This window comes from Propithecus coquereli, unplaced genomic scaffold (genome assembly GCF_000956105.1).
Source record: "Propithecus coquereli isolate 6110/MARCELLA unplaced genomic scaffold, Pcoq_1.0 Scaffold714, whole genome shotgun sequence".
In the NCBI taxonomy this organism is placed as follows: Eukaryota; Metazoa; Chordata; class Mammalia; order Primates; family Indriidae; genus Propithecus; species Propithecus coquereli.
The window spans coordinates 365,540-383,813 of NW_012153219.1; the positions used below are offsets into that span (position 1 = coordinate 365,540).

Consider the following 18,274-nt stretch of genomic DNA (forward strand, 5'->3'; position numbering starts at 1 on the left):
CCAGCGCTCACCACCGCACCTGGCTAATTTTTCTATTTTAGTAGAGACAGCGTCTCGCTCTTGCTCAGGCTGGTTTCGAACTCCTGAGCTCAAACCATCCGCCCGCCTCGGCATCCCAGAGTGCTAGGATTACAGGCGTGAGCCACCGTGCCCGGCTGGGCAGGCATTTCTGATTAGGTGACCAGGAAAGGGTTCGTAGAAGAAGTGGCACTGGAGCCAGGCCTTGCAGGATGGATGAGGTGTCAATAAGCAGAAGTGGATGTGGAGAGGAGGAAAAACGTTGCAGGAGGAGGAAACTGCTCGGGCAAAGGTGGGGGCTCGTTAGCACTGCAGGTTGGGCTGGAAAGGAGGTTCCTGTTTGTGTCAGGAAGAAATGGCTTTATGGTGGAAGGCTCTTGGAATGCCAGCCCAAGGAGTTTGAAAATGAATTTGGCAGGCACTGGGAATCAGAAAGTGTCTAACCAGGAAGAATAAGTTTTAGCAGTTATGCAGAGAGGATGTCTGTGGACACCGTTCTGTGTAGGATGGAACCAAGGTGGAAGAGACCTGAAACAAGAAGAGAGTGTTTGTGTATGTGTGCGTACGTAGGCACGTGCACTGTACTTATGTGTGTATGTTGTCTATAGGAGAGTGTGTGTCTGTGTGTGTCTAGAGCAGTGGTTCCTACCCTTGCAGGGGGTCACAGATCCTTCTAAGCCTTAACAAGAGCTTAGATCCTTAGCTTAAAAAGAAATGTGCACCCTTGCAAGGTTTTGCCTTGGTGATGGGGGACAGACAGGGTGTTCACAGACCTGAAGCCTACTTGCTAGAGCCCTTAGGGTTTAGATCGCCTAGAATCCCAGATCTACCTCTGAGCTGCAGAGCCTGCAAAAGATATAGCTGGGGGCTCACAGTGGCTCTCAGGACAGAATAGGCAGGTTGGGGGTTCTTGGTCCTGGGTAGCCTGGTGTCTCTCCCCAATCCTGTCCCCTGGCAGGGCAAATCTGCAGCCAGGACAGGGAAGATTAGTGGGGAATTAGGGGTTGGGGCCACTTGGCACAAGATCAGCTAGGTGTGAGAGCTCCAGTCTTCCAGGCCCCGTCCTTTGGCTCCCACATCAGCAGATGTCAGGTAAGACCTGGAAGGGCTGCCTCCTCCCTGCCAGCACTGGGCACCCTTCACATTGCCCTGAAATAACCCTGGCCCCAAACCAGGGTGCTCCGACCCGACCACTTCTGGGTTTGCTGTGTGGCTCTTGAAGAATCACACCCTTCCTGGGCCTCCCCTCCTACTCTCTCTCCAGCTGGAGCCTGCCTCCCTCAGAAGTTGGGTGGCCCCTGCAGACCTTGGGAACAAGTCAGCAACAGCTACCCAAGGAAGGGGCGACCTTAGAAGAGGACCCCCTCCCTCCCTCTCCTACTTTCTCTTTTCCTCACACGCGTTCACGGCTCATAAACGTGCATTCTTTGTGTACAAAACCTTTCCACCGCCGTTGAAGTGGGTTCATCGCACCATTTCCAGTTGAGAGATGGTGGCTCAGAGGGGCCTGGCCTTAGATCCTACAGCCAGAACAGAGGCACCATAAATGAAAAATGGCCAAGTCCAGCTGCCAGGCTCTTCCCTCCATATCAGCTGCTCTAGGTGCCAGGGGATGCCCGAAAGGGGAGCTCAGTGTCTACCCAGCCCCAAGTCCTGCCTGGGCCAACTGGGGACCTCAGGTAGGCCTACTGAGGGAAGACCACTGCCATTAGATCGACTCCTCCAGAGACCCGCCGCTAGGGCAGTGTAGTCACTTAGAGGCCACAATATTGCCTCCCCGAAAAGGAGTGCTCTGCCTTGCTTTTCTTTTTTTTTTTTTTTATCCAAAATGTTTATTGGAATGGTTTCCCATTCATTCAAGCAGGGGACTTTTAGCGCTGCTTCCTCCTGAAGGAACATCCTTCTGCAAGCTTTGCTTTTCCTTTCCCAGGCTGGCAGAGGACAGTAGAGCAACCAACACACAAAACTACTGTTCGTGCATGGCTGAACGGCATGGTGGTTTTATAGCATCCCGGGCATTTCATGTCCATGAAGTAGGAATTGGGGCTCTGTACCAGGCACTTCTACCTGTGTTTCCTCTTCTCTTCTGGAGAGGGATGAAGGAGATGCTTTGCAAGAGGCATGTTCTCTTGGGGAGGCCATCACTGCCAGAAAACTCTGCCTTGCATTTCTCAGAGGCTCGCTTTGCCCTCTGCCTCCAGAGGCCCTCCCCACTGTCACAGGGCCAGAAGCCCTGCCCTGTGGGCTTCTCAGTCCAGATTTGGTTTTGGGGGATTTGTTTTGTTTTGTTTTGTTTTGTCTTGCTCTGTTGTCCCGGCTAGAGTGCAGTGGCATGATCATAGCTCATTGTAGCCTCACACTCCTGGGCTCAAGGGATCCTCCTGCCTCAGCCTCCCAAGTAGCTGGGACTACAGGCATATGCCACCACACCTGGCTAATTTTTCTATTTTTAGTAGAGACAGCGTCTCGCTCTTGCTCAGGCTGGTCTCAAACTCCTGAGTTCAAGTGGTCCTCCCACCTCGGCCTCCCAGAGTGCTGGGATTACAGGCATGAGCCACCACTGCCAGCCCAGTTCAGATTTATGTTGGCCCAATATGGAAGCCACTTGTCACATGTGGCTACTGGGCACTTGGAATGTGGCTAGTGCCACATACTGAAATGATTTTAGATATGTTAAGTTAAAAAATATTATTTGAATTAATTTCACAGTTTCCTTTCCCTTTTTAAATGTGGCTATTAGAACATTTAAAAGTACATATGTGGCTTGCATTATATTTCTACCGGGCAGTGCTGTTCCAGATAGCAACAGCCCCTTAGCCCTGCCCAACATTTTGTGTAACCTCATTGTAAAACCTCTGTGAGGCCAGTGGGCTGGGGGTTGCCTGCCTCCATTTTACAGATGGGGAAGGTGAGGCTCTGTGAGGTCAAATGACTTGGTCAAAGTCATACAGCCAGGCAGAGGGGGAAGCCCAGGCTTTCCTGACTCTAGCTCTGAGATGACCCAGAGAGATGGCTTTCCCTCCACACTGGCCTTGACCCAGCCTGGATCACTCACTAACCCCAGCCCCTGCTGAAGCCACTCTCCCCTCCTCATGCTCTGGGAACCTTCCAATAGCAACACCCCTTGACAGCCCCACTAAGACTAATGCCTCTTGGGCCTCCATTGAAGCCAGAGTCTGATCTCACATTAGACTCTGTGGCCTATGACTCCCCATCACAGCTGGTGTCTTTGCCCTGCCATGAAAGGTGTGGCTCCTTTGTACCTGCTGCCACTCACACAACTGGTTCAGGGCAAAACAAACAATGACCGCTGCTCCCTGGGACATGCCCACTTCCTCTCCCACCCTTGCTCCTCCGCTCGGCCCTCCGCCTGGGTTCCACCCCATCTGCCTCCTCCTTGGAAATGAGCATAGTCAATGATGCTAGGGGACTGTTTCTTTAATTTCCCTCCCTGTCCGTCCCTGGAACGTGATAAAAATACCCAGCATTGATCTTTTTTCTTCCCCTTCTGCCGGGATAATGTTTACCCAGGTGTCAATCAGGAGAAGAATTTGGCTTCCTAATTTCTCTTCTCCTCCCTGGGGGCCACACATCTCCCCGCCTCACATGGACACTGAGCTGGAATCAAGGTTACTAATAATCCCCCAGCACACACAGACACCGAGAGCACATATATTAAAGTCACATATTGATTTATATTTTCGGGTCCCTCTGCCTTTCTGCCCAGCCTCAGCCTTTCTCTCTGCCAAGGAGAAAAAAGAATTACACAGCTATATTTATCGCCAAGATATTTAGTGTAAAGAGCATTGTGTCTGAAGGTAATTCCCACCCCCTGCCCTCTTTGGGGGTATTTTTTTCTTTAAATAGTGTGGCATGGCCTATCCATAAACATTTATCTTTTTGCGGTTTGTTCTTTCAATTTTCCCTGAAGGGAAGTAGTGAGAGATTTAAGGTAGACTGTCAGAAGGACTTCCTGACTTGACAAACGGTGGTCTGCCATTCCCAAAGAGGCTGGTAAGGTTGTTTTTTAGCAGAGACAGTCCTGTGGCAGGTGGGGGTAGGAGTGGGTAGGAGCAGAGTATGGAAGGCAGGACAGTGGATTCAGTAGCCTCTAGAGGTCACCCACCAGTCCAAACAGAACCTCATAATTAATGGCTCATTACCTGTGGTCCCATTTCACAGTTGGGAAAATCAAGGCCGAGGAGTGAGTTTGCTTCCCATTGGCCAGGATTTGGGGCTCTGGATTTTGTGTCAGGCTTGTCTTTCCACCTGGACTCAGGGTTTGATGGGAAAAGAACTTTTCTTCAGGTGTGGCTGACTCCTGCCCTGGAGGAGGGGGATGGCCGGGGAGTAATGATGGTTGTGGCAGTCAGGAGGAAGAGGCTCTCAGAGTGTAAGCCTGGGGCTCGCAGCATTCCCCCAGCCTCCAGCACCATCAGGGGAAGCAGTTTTGAGCATGGGAAGGAAGAGCACTCACACATGAACTTGGCACCATCTTCCTCGCACCTGTTGTGTTTCCCTCCCTCTCCTGTACATCATCTCCTTTGCTCCTCACAAATGCTCCAGAGATAGAGAGTGTCAGGCCCATTTTACACATGGGAGAACTGAGGTTAAGTAACTGACCTAGTGTCATGCAGCTGAGAAAAGGCAAAGCCTCAGCTGCAGCCCACCAGCCCTGATTCCTCCTCGCCCGCCACAGGCTGGCCTCCTGGTCCTCAGCGTGGCGCAGGTCAGGAGCCTTTGGGGAGCTCCTTCACGCGCCTCTGCCTCCTTCCCTGGCCGCATGCAGCCTTGTGGTCATGGCTGTCTCTCAGCTCACTTCCAGGCCCGACTCTCCAACCTGGGTACTGGAGAAGCAGCTCCTCTTCCAGTTGTGCCCTGATGCTTCTGGACCAGGGGTCAGAACTCGCCTTGATGGAACTTAATCAGGGCCCTGCCGCCTGTCAGGCCTCAGCTGGGCTGTCTGCCCCGCCCCCCTTCCCATGTGTCATTGGTCAGTGGCTTGATTGAGTTGCCTCCCACTCAGTGTCCCTCACTTCATTCTGGAACCTATTTTACACTGTAGCAGGTCTGAGAACTAACACCTATGGAAAGCCATCCTGCGCCAGACCCCTGCAGGGGGGCTGTCCCTCCATGTTTTTGACCCCACAAGGTGAAGGTTGAGCCCCATATCACAGAGGGGGAAACCGAGCCTCAGCGAGCATAAGTAACTTCCTCAAGGTCACCCAGCGGGTCAGAGGAGTTCCTGGGATTGGGGCCAGGTCCGTGTGACCCAAAGTCCTTGCTTTGGAGCTCACTCGTACTCCCAGGCTGTCCCCATCAGACAGGCCGGGTGGGGGCAGGGGCCAGACGGCGCAAGGCGCGGCGGGAATCAGCAAGGAGGACCCTCCCAGGGAACTTTTCCCATTGGAAATCTGTTCCCTCGCGGCCACGGGTGATGTATGACTGGAGCTGATGAGAAACGTGCCGCGGAATGGAGGCGGGCGGCGCGGGCGTGGGCAGCGCGGCATTGAGATTCCGCGGGGCGCGGGGGGCGGCGCCGGCCCTGACACCGGCCGGGTAATTGATCTTGAGGTGCCAATTTGCAGCAACTAAATATTTGGTTTCTGCCTCTGCCCGCTCCGCGCTCTGCTCAAACAAACTTCAATTAAAAGCGAAAAGCGAGGGGTAGGGAGGCGGCGCGCCCGCGTCCCCGCGGCCCGATCGATGGCGCGGAGCCTGCGGGCCGCTGGGCGGGGGGCATCGCGGCCGTGGGCCGGGCGGGCGCCCTCTTCCGGATCGCCGAGCACCGGGCGCCCGGCCCGCGGGAAGCAGCGCCCGCGAGAGGGACCGCGGAGGCGGCGCGAGGAGCCCGGGAGCCGCGGCCTAATCTTAGCTCCGCCAAGCGGACCGGCCCCCGTCATGCTCCAAGCCGGCGACGCGCACAAGGCCAGCCCCGACCCCTCCACCCCGCGAGTCTCAGCCTATGTATTTGGCCAGAGACCCCGGGGAAGGAGGGGTCCCAGGGCGCTGCCCCTGCTCTCTCCATGCACCTCACCAAAGGAACTTTGAAGATGGCCTTACCATTCAACCGCATTAACTCAGCAAATTTCCCGAGCGCCGCTGGGGGCCAGGTGCACTGGCCTTCAAAGTCTATATCCCCTCCCATATCTGCCCCTCTGTCTACCCTTGGGTTGGCCAAAGAGCTGAGGGTGAATCCAACCCAGGTCCCAGCCCTGGAGGAGTCTGAGGAGAGGGTTTGGAATTGGAGGGAGCAGTGAGATCGTGGGGAATTGGGGAGAGGGCCTGGGGCGGTTCCTAGAGCCTGGAGCAGAGGAGATCATTGGGTCGCAGTTGCCTCCTTTTGGGGTTCAAGACAAACATGGCAACAAGCACTCAACCGGGTGGAATTAGTCCATAGGGAAGTTTCTGGTCCTCAAGGATCTTCCAGTACTTTGAGGGAAGACTCAAGGGGCCAGGAAGGGGAGCTCATCACTGGTGCTGGGGGCAGGGTATCTCAGGGTGGGACAGCCTGGGGCAGGGCTGGAGACAATTCTGGGAGAGATGTGATGAGGGATGGGGTGGGGCTGGCAAAGAGGCTTCCAGGTAGGCACAGAAGTTCAGGGTGGATTCAGACTGATGCAAAGTGGAGGGGAGCTGGGGTCCTTTCAATTGTGTGAAAGTTTCTTGAGGGCCAGAGGTGGGAAGTAAGGCAGCGCTGGGAAGGTGAGGAGGCCCTAGGCCTCTCCCATGTTTCTCTGCTCCGCCTCCTGGGGTGGCAGGATTGCTGGGGTGGAAGACTTACCCTGTCACTGGGTGAGGTGCTGCTAGTCCACTAGGCTGCAGGCTGTAACCCCTTTTCTCCTCTCTGCCCTGTCACACCCCTAGGAGCCCCTGGGCCCATGGCTGGCTGTGGCAGCACAGGTCTGGCCTGTGTGGGCCCCAGCTTCTGGGCACTCAGATGCCCACTCAGCGCACAGGGCTCTGGGGGAAGTTGGTCTCACCATGCCCACTTCTATCCGATTCAATCCCAACCAGATGCCTGGACTCCTGGGCCCTCCTCATCCACCCTCAGCCCCCAGCACGCGCGCTCTCTCTCTCTCTCTCTCCCCCTAGCTTGGGGCACCAATCCCCCCCATCACAGGGAAGCTGGATCCAGAGCTCTCTGTGAGGCTGAGGAAGAGCCTGGGGCTGGACTGCCCCCAGGAGCCTCCCCATCCACCTCCCCCCTCGTCCTCTGATGGTGGCAGCACTCCTGCCTTCTGCCCGAAGCCCCTTCCCAGCCTGCAAGCTGGGAGCCTGCTCCTCAAATCTCTTCCCTCCCTGCCTCTCCCTGAGCGCTGAGCTGTGGAGCAGAATGATTTCCTGTAATTGGCCAGCAATCCGGCCGCCCGACTTGTTCTATCGACATGCTGGTTAGCTGGAAATTGTATTGGAATCTGAATGACTGGGAGGGATGAGGAAGGCGGGGAGCAAAGAGAGGAAGCATTGGGTCCCAGCTGGGGGCAGCCTCAGCTCTGTGGGTGGGATGGAGGAGCCACCAGCCACGTCTCTCCTTTCCTGGAAGGAGCAGGAAAACAACCCATGGCACTACACACCTTCATTTTCTTCCTCTCCTGCCATCTCCAGGGGTCTCCCTTGCCGACCCGCATATGCCGCCCATGGCCTGAAATCATCTCTGCCACCCCATTCCCTCTCCTGCTCCTGGGGCTGTTTCCTTCTGACCCAAAGTGCCTTTATGACAACTAGGGACACTCAGCAGGTCTGTCCCTCTCCCATTCAATTTCTAGCCATAGAGGTTTATCATGGGGTGTCCCAAATCTCCCGCGCCCCTCCCTTGGCCCCCCTGAGGAAAGAGACTCAACATCTGAAGAAGAGTTGTCAATTACCAGCTGAGGGCCCAGGCGTGATTAATGGGGGCAGCGCAGGGAGCAGGAGGAGCACTGTGCTGGGAGAGAAGCTCGGTCGTGGCTCAACCTCTGAGCCTCTGTAAAATTCTGGCCCTGTCTCCCTCACAGAGCTGGATTTCCAGGAGATAACTGCGTGAATGCGCTTCGTAAACTAAAACTCTGCGAATTACCCTCGGGCCGGCCTGGAGAGCGGATGGTTTTAGGGGCCTGCCTGTGCCTTCACCCCGCCAAAAGGCGGGCGCGTGTGCAGCCCTCGCTGCCGGTGGAAAGGCCCCAAGCGGGGACGGAGCGCCGGCCCGGGGCGCGCGGCTGGAGGGCTGGAGCCTCCAGGGTCCCGCGCCCGTAGCCCCCGCGGGGGATGAAATGGGGATGGAAACACATTCTTCAGTCCCCGCGGCGCCGGGCGAGCCGGGGCGCAGAGGACGCGGACGAGCAACGCAGCTTTTTAATTAGCGCCCGGGGCCAGGCAGCGCTCCCGCCGCAGCGGCTCGGCGGGGATCAGAGGCGGCCACGGCCCCTGAGGGAGAAAGTTAGGAAGCGCCGGGCGAGCGCCGCCGCGGAGGCCCGGCCCTGAGCCGGGCGGGTGCTGCCACCTGCCGGCCGGAGGGGAGGCCGCCCGCTCGGGGAGAGCTGGGCTCCCGGAGGAGCGGGAGCAGGGCCGTGGCGACACCAGGGCAACGGCAGGACTGGAGTCGTGACTTCTCCACACCTTTGGGCCCGGCCATCCTCTTGACAATCTCACATCAAGCTCAGCAGACTGGGTCAGGGACGAAGTTAATTCTTGGGAACGTTGCAGTTTGCAAGGGGTTGTCACTGTACTCCACTCATCTTGTCCATTTACCAGGACCACGAAGCCCACTTGAGAACAGACACTGAACGCAGGACGTCGTATCATAGCAAGCAGGAGACAGGGCCAGGCCCCAATCTCAGGCCTCCTGCTCCTCCTGAGAAGAGACTCAGGGCACGGGGGCAGAGTTCAGAGGCCTGGCTTGACTGGGTCAAATCCCTCCCTCTCTCCAGGCCTAGGATGGGAACCTTCGATGTTATGTTAACTCTCTCGGGTGTCACAGACCCAGCAGTGTCTGGCATGCCACAGACATTCATGAAGAGCCATTTCCTCAATTACTGGGGTAACAGAGCACTGTGGGGGTCCATACCTTCCCTCCCCTTTCTCCGCTCCTGCCAGGCCCCATCTAACCGGGAAGCAGCAGGCTTCTGCCATTCTCATCTTGCCTGGCTACCCACCCACCAGCTCACCACCACCTTGCCCAACCGTTCTCTTGCCCCTTCAGGGTTTGCAGCAAGTTAACGAGCCGATCTCTGACGTAGGAACAGCTCTGGGAAAGGGGGCACTAAATATGGCCACCACAGCATTTGCATCTGTCACACTCACTTCTGGCCTTAATAGGCTGCAAGCCGCAGGATCAACACGTCAGCAGGTCTGCAGGCTCTGGCAGGGGAAGGCTGATGTCTGCACTGGTCTAATTGGGTGGGGGAGGGCAGATGGAGCAGTGGGGTAGGAGGGAGTTACGCCACCCGGCACCTCCACCCATCTCCCACAAATGTACCTAGGACCTGGCTGGAGTCTTCCTCGGGCCCAGACAACTACTGTTCCTTTTGGGGCCCAGAAAGTGAGGGGCCCAGGCCCCAGTGTGGGAAGAAGACAAGTGTAGCCCCAAATGGTATCAGCCAAGTCTGGGAACCTTGGTTGGTCCAGGGCATTTCAGACCAACACACTTTATTAAGCACCGACGGTGAGCCAGGCTCTGCACTAGGAACACAGAGATGAACGCGACACTGCTCCTGTCCTCAAAGGGCTTACAGGCTAGTAGGAGAAACCAACCAGCTTTTGGCTGATGATGGTACCGTGGACTAAGGTAAACATGGGGAGGGGGGGTATCCCAGAGCACCTAACCCAGCCTGGGGCTTCAGACGGTACCTGAGCTGGGAGTCAGCCAGTTGTAGGAAAAAAGAAAAGAAAAAGTATTCCAGGCAGGGGAGCAGCAGGGCAAAGGCACAGAGGTGAGAAGCAGCGTGGCGTGTGAGGAGGACCACGAGCTCAGGGCTAGGAGTACAGAGTGGTGGGAGGGAGTGAGCAGGGGGTGGGGAGCACTGGAGAAGTCCCATGGTGGGAGGGTGGCTCCAGCATCACCCACAAGGGAACCCCCACCATATCCTGGCCAAGGGCTTCAACCTAGGGCAGGACCCTGTTGAACCCTATTCAACGGTAGAAACCCTTGGTCCAAAATGATTTCCCATGGTCCACTAAGGAGGTTTTGGCCGTGACTGGGCACGTCCTCAAAGGGGGTTCAAGCCCAGGGAACCCTTGGCCTCCCAGCTCTAAACACTGGTGAGGGCCAGAGAGACAGTGTTCCTCACCCTGCCCACAGAAACTCATAACGGCCTCTGACTGCTGCTCTCATGCACCATGGTGGACACTGCTCTGTAGGAGGTGCCAGAGCAGGAAGGTGGCCTGGGAAAGGTGGGTAAGAGCACCTACTGACAGCGGGCTGTTTCTCTGCCTCAGACAGGATGCACTCCAAAGCAAGATCAGCCCAGTGCAGGGGCCCAGCCCAGATTCAGAGAGAGAGAGAGAGAGAAAGAGAGAGAGAGAGAGAGAGAGAGATGGAGGGAGGGAGTGTGTGTGTGTGTGTGTGTGTGTTGAGGGGGTTGGGAGGAAACAGGATGTGTTACCTGGCTTCGGCCTCCAAGGAGATGGAGGCCTGGGGCTTCCCGCCTTGGCGTGCCCAGCTAGGGGTAAGGCAGAAGGTAGCGGAGGAGAAGGTAGAGGAGGCCGGCAATGCCAGCCAGACCTGTGAGGACTCCGAGCCTCAGCGGCAGGTACTCCAGGGAGCGCTCCAGCTCAGCGTGCAAGAGGATGACCTGGCGTTTGGTGATGCTCCACTCGCCTGAATTGTCTAGAACGTGGCGCGCCATGCGGGCCTTGTCCGTCAGGGGCAGCTGTGCATTGATGCGGGCCTCTGCGTCCTCGCGGTTCAGGCTGTTCCGCCGCATCAGCCGCACCAGCTGTGTGTCCCGGTCACTAAGGACAGGGCAAAAAGGCACTGTAGGTCCCCACCTACCTCTCACCAGCAAGTTACAGGGGTGGGCAGCCTGGAACAGAGCCTGGGGACTGGATCTTCCCTTGAATCCTACCCTGCTCTGGGCTACAGTCCCACTGCCGGGGGAGGGGGGGAAGCCTGGAAGCTCACTGGCTCCCTCCCAGGTCACCCCACTCTTTGGGGGGACCATATAGCTCTATGGGCCACCTAAGCCCCCTACTATAAAAGGAGGGGAAGGATCGGTGGCTGTTTTTTGCCATTTGGGGTCTCTCTGCTTTGCCACTAGGCATGAGATTCCCCAGTCATAAGATGGGAGGATTTGATCACCCGAACTAGCGATATCCCAGATCCCCGGATGGGTGACCTTTACTGAAAGGCCTGTGCCTGCAAGCTAGACACTTCCTGTAGTCCCCCAGGGGGCCTGGGCCTGCAGCATCAAAAATAGCTCTCTGGGCCCCACAAAGACCCTCTCCTTGCCTCTACACCTGCAACCCTGCATACCTAGAGCACAAGGACGGTGCTGAGAAAGGGGCTGCTGTGCCCGACGCCACTGATGATGTGGGATGGGCAAGCCCAAGGGGCTTCAAAGAGGAGCAAGGACTCAAGAATTGGAGCCCTCAGTCTTGGGATAGGATTAAGCACTGCAGATTAGGATGAACAACACTTGGTCTCCCAAGTCCAACGGAAATTCAAAGAATACCTCCTTCACCCACCCTGATATTGCCATCTGGGTCCTTCCTTAGGAAACTCCCTTTCCTGCCTTTGGCTTCCCAGAAACGGCCAGGCCTGGCTGGCTCCAGTCAGTCCACTGGCATGGGGTCGTCTCTGCCACCTCTCACCTCAATGAGCTCCTCAGCCCCTCGATGGGAACAAGAGCAGGAGGGGCTGAGAGAATGGAGACGGCTTAGGGGTCCCTGTGGGTGCACATTCTTCTGAAGGTGTGGTCCAGACCACAGGGCCTCCTGGGATGTGAAGACAGCATCTTCCAACAGCCCTTCCTGGGGCTCAGAAATGCTCCATTGCAGTTAGTTTAAAGCTTGGTGCTATTGTAGTAATGGGATTTTTACCCAAATGTTTATTTTATACTTGACAAATTCCTCAAAAACAAGAATAATCATGTTCTGGTATAATCACACTTTGGGAAATGCCCTGTGTAATTTCAAATGCACCAGTAGTCTGCCAGTTAAAGAAATCCATGAGGGGATCCTTATTTTTGTAAAGCGTAGATCCCTTTGGTGAAAAGCAAATAATCACATACTCTTCTCTCTGGCATCTCTCGGCATTTGTATACCCACAGGTGCTGAAAGCGGGGCATGGACAGCGCCCAGGATTCTGGCAAGGCTCCTCCGGCTAGTGAGTGGGGCTAAAGATCTCCCAGAGAGCAGGCAGGACCCGCACAGCCTCACTCATCCACCAGAAGCCACAGCTATCTCTTCACTCAGCAAACAGACCGACCTCAAAGGAAAGCGCAGGAAGAGGAAGGTGGCAGGGGTAGGCACCGGTGACTGCAGATGCAATCGGCCTCCGTTCTGTCTTCTCACCTACACTCTCAAGACCTAAGATCCTTTTTAAAAAAATTTTTATCCCTAGGTACAAAGTTCCAATTGTATTACTAAGGCAAAGAGAATTCCAGGTCTTTGTGGGGTATACTTGGCCTCGGTTGATAGTCTCACAAACAGGGAACAAAGAACGCAGAGAGGCCGCAGGTTTACGAAGGGAGACATGACCCAGGAGGGGAGCTGAGAGGACACCCGGAGTCCCCCTGACCAGGCTCTAGGGATTCAGACTGGGCTTTCAAGGACAGCCTGTGGGGCACCTGAGGAGAGGGGCCTCCAACGCATGAGTCTTTTGAGAGCCACCCTGTGCCCAAAATACCTGCAGAGCCAAGTGCCCACCTATGTGTCTGCTGTACTTGTGGGTGGCATCCGGAAGTTTCTGGGTGGCAAAGACACCCTGTAGCCTCATGTACTCTCCCACCCACTGGGGCTGTGACTCATTTTCTCCCACGGTTTGATCCTCCTGTTTGCTAAACCTGGATTCTGGTTTGCTTCATGTCCTGGGGGACTCTGAGAACAAAGCTCCCTGCTTGGCTGGGCTCTGCCAGTCCCCTCCATGCAACTTCGGGTGACCCTGGACAAATTCCGTAACTCCCCCCTTTGATTTTATCTTCAATAACTCAAATGTCAAGCTCTTCCCTGACCGCCTCATGCTGAAGTGACAAGTGTGGGAGTTGTTTGGAAAGTTGTGAAGCGCTGCTGGAGGGAGAAGGGAGCCGCTGAGTAACAACAGGGTCGTGGGTGAGGCCTGGCAACTGGCAGTGCCCCCAGCGGCCAGCAGGGGGAGCCCTCCCCAAACTCTAGAGAAGCCTGGGGGCCCGTCACTTCCCACACCTGCCCCCAGGAGTATCTGGGTGCAGAGGTTGGCTCTATAGACTCTGGACACTGCTGCCCAAACCCCTTGTGCCTCCTGGTTGCCTTGTGGGGAAAGGGCAAAGTGAAAAGTGATGTGGGCCGTTTCCTGGGGGTCTTCCTTCCCGCCCTCAGCGTGCTACACACTCACCAGTACACCACCACTGTGTGCTTCATGTACTTGAGCAGCTTCTTGGTCTCAAACAGCAGGGGGATATCCAGAATCACATAGCGGTATCCTGCACAGAGGTTGGAGAACCCACAAGTTCAATTCTGCAAGCACACATTGAGAACTGATTATGTGCTGGGTGAGGGAACAGAGACGAAACTGTTGGCCCCCACCGTCTAGAGTGCTCAGCAGAGGGGCAGACCTTCCAGGGACAGACCGACCCTGAACACTAACTAGCCAGTTCCAATGCCATCCAGCACGGAATGCTGCGGGGAAATCATTCCGGCTGGCTCACCAGGGAAGACCTTGTAGGGCTGGCGCTTATGCTGGCCTTGGAAAGTAGGTAGGACTTTTGATACTAGAAAATGAGAAGGTGGAGCGGGGGATTCCAGGACGGAGGACCTGCAAAGCACACGGAGTTGGGAGGCTCTACTGTGCCGGCTGAAGCAGAGGCCTCAGGCAGTGTGAGGCAACGCTGAGGAGGTGGTCAGGGCAGGCACAAAGGGTTTAGTTCACCTTGATCTTGAACCCAAGAGTTGTTATTTCTCAGCAGGGAAATGACACAGAGTTGCAGGAGACTGGGGAGAGTTGCCAGGAGTAGCTGGGCCCTTTCAGCGCTACTTCATCTACCTTTGCTCAAAAAACCTCCCAAAAGGATAGATCCTCCCCCCAGAGCCAGGTCCAAGCCTGGCCCCTACTGTAAAGAGTCATGTTTGGCTAGCTCTACCAACTCTCCATGAGAGACTTGTATGGGTGGTGGCAGCAGCAACCCTAGAAGGAAAGAAAGAGGCTGCCTCTCTCATCGGAGGCAGACTTTCGGCCAGGAGTTGTAAGGCCTGGGTCTGGAGGCAGCGGGGCTGCTCACGACTACTGCATAACTCCACTCCAGCGGGGTAAGAGGCACTGGCTGGCCCTCCCACTGTGAGCCAAGGCCGAAGGCGGCACCCCCACCCACCATGAGTGAGCACAACCACAGCTGCTGCCCAGAAGCACCGTGGGCCACATGCTCCTAGTTCTCTTTACATCAGTGACCCCTGTTGTGTACCAAGCTGGGAGGGGTCCAGGGGAGCAGTGAGGGTAAGGGACAGGAGGCTGCACCCCTGGAGTGTCCCACTTCAAACACTTCCAACCACAGAACCAGACACACATCACACCAATTCCAGGCATGTCAAGGGAAACTAGCACTCAAGGTGATACAGGGAATGGGGGTGACAACCCCAGCTGCTTGGTTTCTTGGTCCCCAGGACCTGCTGCTCAGGAAGCCCAAGAGAAGCCTGCAGTTCAACAAGGGGGTTAGAGCATGGCTCTGATGGTGTGTGCCTTGGTTGGTAGCTCCCCACCTCCCCACCATGTGACCTTGTGCCCCTTAACAAACCTCTGTGTAAATGAGTGAAAAGAATACCTATTTCACAGGATGAGGGTAAAGATGAAATGAGCTTTGAATGCATGTAACCTACTCAGCACCCCTCTCCCAGCCCCTCCTAAGTGCACCATAAATGATGGCCATTACTGCAGGAGGGAGGCCAGCTCCCCCACCCCCAAACTTGGGAGCAGGAGCCAAGACCAGATCCTCTCCGGGCCTCTTATCTCCCTTTCCTGCTCCGCTCCCGCTGCCTCCTCTCCCCTCACTGTCCTTTTTCGGGCCCCTCTTGGGAGCTCATGGCAAGCTCTCAGGGTCACCGGCAAAGGGCTATTCAGCTGTCACATCCCTCCTGCTTGATAAGCTCTGCAAACCATCCTGACTCTATTAAGACATCCGCCTGCCTACACAGAGAAGTCCCCAACAGCTGGTGATCTTATCTGACGTTTGATTATACCGACTTTGACAGTTGTATTTGTTATACTCATCAGGGAAAACTGGGACTGTGGAAGCCACAGCTGTCGTCCCCATTTTTCACCTTATCGAGCTGAAAAGCGCTTTCTGGCTTTTATTTAAGTGGTGGTGGTTGGGGAGGCGGGAGGCTGGGTGGATGACACAGAGGGACAGCTCTGGAGCGGGTGACATTATCCAGTGCTTAATTTCAGAAGGGGAGAGCTGCTGCTGCCTTGAAGCCCTGCAGATGCACTTGCAATCGGCCTGGGAGCGAATGCGAAAGGGCAGGAATGAAAGGCAGAAGGCTGCACTCTTGGGTGGGGGACAGGAGGGGTTCTGGCACAGACACAGGAGACAGGACAAAGGCAGAAAGAGACAGAGACTTCATGAGGGTGGAGGAAGGGAAGGAGGCCTGTAGCAAGGTGCTGAGATGAAGAGCAAAGTGGGTCCAGCGGGGAGGACCCCGGAGCCAGCTCCAGCCCTGGCCGGAGGGGAGAAGGGAGGGTCACCATCATGGATGTCTGTCAAGTCATCCCTCTTCTGGAGGGAAGGATTGGCCAGAGGGGAATGGGAGTGGGGGGAGGTTCCCCACTTGAGGCATGACAGAGTAGGGGAGGGGTTTGGCCATGGTCACAGTGCAAAAGCCCGAGGAAAATCTAAAAGGCTCCCCCATATCCTCCAGGAAAGAAAGTCTCAGCATCGTGCCTGACAGTGGGGAGATGGGCGGCCAGGCCTTTAACTCAGAGGCTCAGGCTGGAGGCCACGTGTGCCAAGGGCTGACAGGCAGATCTCCAGCGGCCCCAGGCCAGCCTCCTGGCTGATCCTGAGACACTGCTCTCTGCCCTACCACTTTTCCTGGTGACCAACCCTATCTAGGACAGTCAGGTCACCCTGCTCAATACCGTCTTGAAGAACAGGGCTTGAACCACGGCATATGCTTGGGAGAAGATTCTTGCTAACTGACCCCAGACCCCTGCTTTTCAAATACTCTCCCTCCTTTCAGTCTTGGCACATCACCTGCCTGTCCCTGCACCTGCCAAGCTAACCCTCTCCATGGGGCTCTAGCCCCAGAGAATTATCCTCCACTTGGAACCCCTTCTCCGCCTGCCCTGGCCATCTTGGTCCCTCCCCAACTTCCAGGCTACAACCTTGCTTTCCCAGGTGGCTGAACCAGCAGCAAAACTACTGACTGCAGTTTATAATTGTGTAATAACTGTCACTGATGTGGACTCTCAGTTCTCCTAACAGATTTTCACATTGGCATTATTATCCCCATAGCACAGAAGTGGGATTGGATCCCGCGACAAAGTCACAGGCTAGACGATGTCAGGGTTAAGATTTGAATTCAGGTCTCTGACTCCATACCAGCTATTATTACTCCCATCCCTATTAGAAAAACCAACTTACTTACTGGGATCATGGCTTAAAAACCTCATGTGTCTCTTCTCATTAAATTGTCAACCTCCTTAAGAGTTGAGGGACGTGTGTTTCTTTCCTCTGGGGCTGGTACGGGGCTCTGCATGGAGGGGGATGCCATAAGCAGTGTGAACTCACCAGCGGGGATAACCAGCTCCCTCCCCTGGCCAGACTTCCTGCAGAGGTGAGGGGTCCTGGCCCTAGAAGAAGAGGGCTTTGCCCCTACCCCTGTCCCTGTCCCTGGGTCTTACCCCGGAGGAAGTACTTGAAGGTCTCCTTCATCATTTCCTTTCGGATCTCAGGGTGAGTGATGGCGTTGAGCAGCTGCCGCCGGTCAGGCTGGTTAAAGATCAGGTCCCCCAGGACCTTGCGATTGATGTCACCATTCTCCAGCAAGACCTCAGTGCCAAAGGCCTCCACGATGCGCCGGTGTGCGGGGTATCCTGGCTGGACGACTGTGGCATGAAGAGGAGGCTGGGTCACTCTCTGGAGCCCTCCAGCCAGCCAGAGGACCCCAAATGACTAGAGGCAAAATGATGGGGAACCCAGGGTGCTTCTTTCAGGTGAAGCAAAAACAAATGAGGGGAAGGAAAGCAGTTAAGGAAAAGAACAGAGCTCACGGGTAACAGGGCAAGCTGGGGCAGGGGTGGGGCTTCTAAAGAGAGCGAAGAGCAAAGAGCAGGCAGAGCGGGCAAGCAAGGGGCAGGGGTAGGACGGGAAGTGAGACCAGGGCCCACAGGAGCCCTCCTCTCCTATGAGACTTACAAAAAGGGAGGCGCAATGGAAGAAAGGAAGCACAGGGGAGCTGCCATGTACAACCCCCCACGGTCCCCTCCAACTCACCATGCCGGGCAATGATGTCCACGTCAATCACCGCACAGCCCAGCTGCTGGAACACCTGGATCACCGAGCTCTTGCCGGAGGCAATACCCCCAGTCAGGCCCACCAGGAACATCTTCCCAGGAAAGAGGGAGGTCCCAGAGATTACAGAGCCAGAGCCGGGAAACAACTGCAGAGTAGAGCAAGCTCAGCTGATCAGGATGGTCACCAGAGGAAAGCCAGCAGGACCTGCCTGTCGGAGGTGAGCGGGCCTGATCAATTTGGGCGAAAACAACTGGGAGAGAGGCAGCCACAGCACAGAGAGGCAGGGTCACACCCTGAGCTTAAGGAGCTTTGTGGCCACCTGGACAGGAGAAACCCTCCAGGAAAGGCATCCAGTATTTTTTTAAAAACATTCATAAAGAAGGCAAACTAACACTGTAAATTTAGCAATGAAAATGCTGAGCAGGCAGAACAAGGCCAGGTGCTTTCTGGAGGAGGCAGTGTCCCGCTGCAGGCAGACTTCCTATGGAAAGGTGTGGAAAGGAGACAGACACCTATCCCTCTTTGGGGAACCCAAGGCACTTTTCGGATTCCCACAGGCCCCCACTGACCTTCATTTTCTAGCCTGGGACACCGAGGCTCAGGGGAAGAAATGGCCTGTCTGCAGCCACCCAGGT

General features: G+C 55.8%; 1 protein-coding gene and 1 pseudogene across 1 annotated transcript; both read right to left on the reverse strand.

Annotated features, from left to right (window-relative positions):
- Positions 1-1,889: 1,889 nt before the first annotated feature.
- LOC105824125 lies at positions 1,890-2,141 on the reverse strand (annotated as a pseudogene).
- An 8,402-nt stretch (positions 2,142-10,543) lies between these two features.
- On the reverse strand, positions 10,544-17,847 carry DCAKD (dephospho-CoA kinase domain containing). Its single transcript, XM_012661507.1, has 4 exons — positions 17,619-17,847; positions 17,027-17,230; positions 13,529-13,616; positions 10,544-10,950 (listed from the first exon to the last, which is right to left on the reverse strand). Exons 1-4 carry the CDS (start codon positions 17,728-17,730, stop codon positions 10,659-10,661), a joined length of 696 nt encoding a protein of 231 aa, XP_012516961.1. The 5' UTR covers positions 17,731-17,847; the 3' UTR covers positions 10,544-10,658.
- Positions 17,848-18,274: the final 427 nt, after the last annotated feature.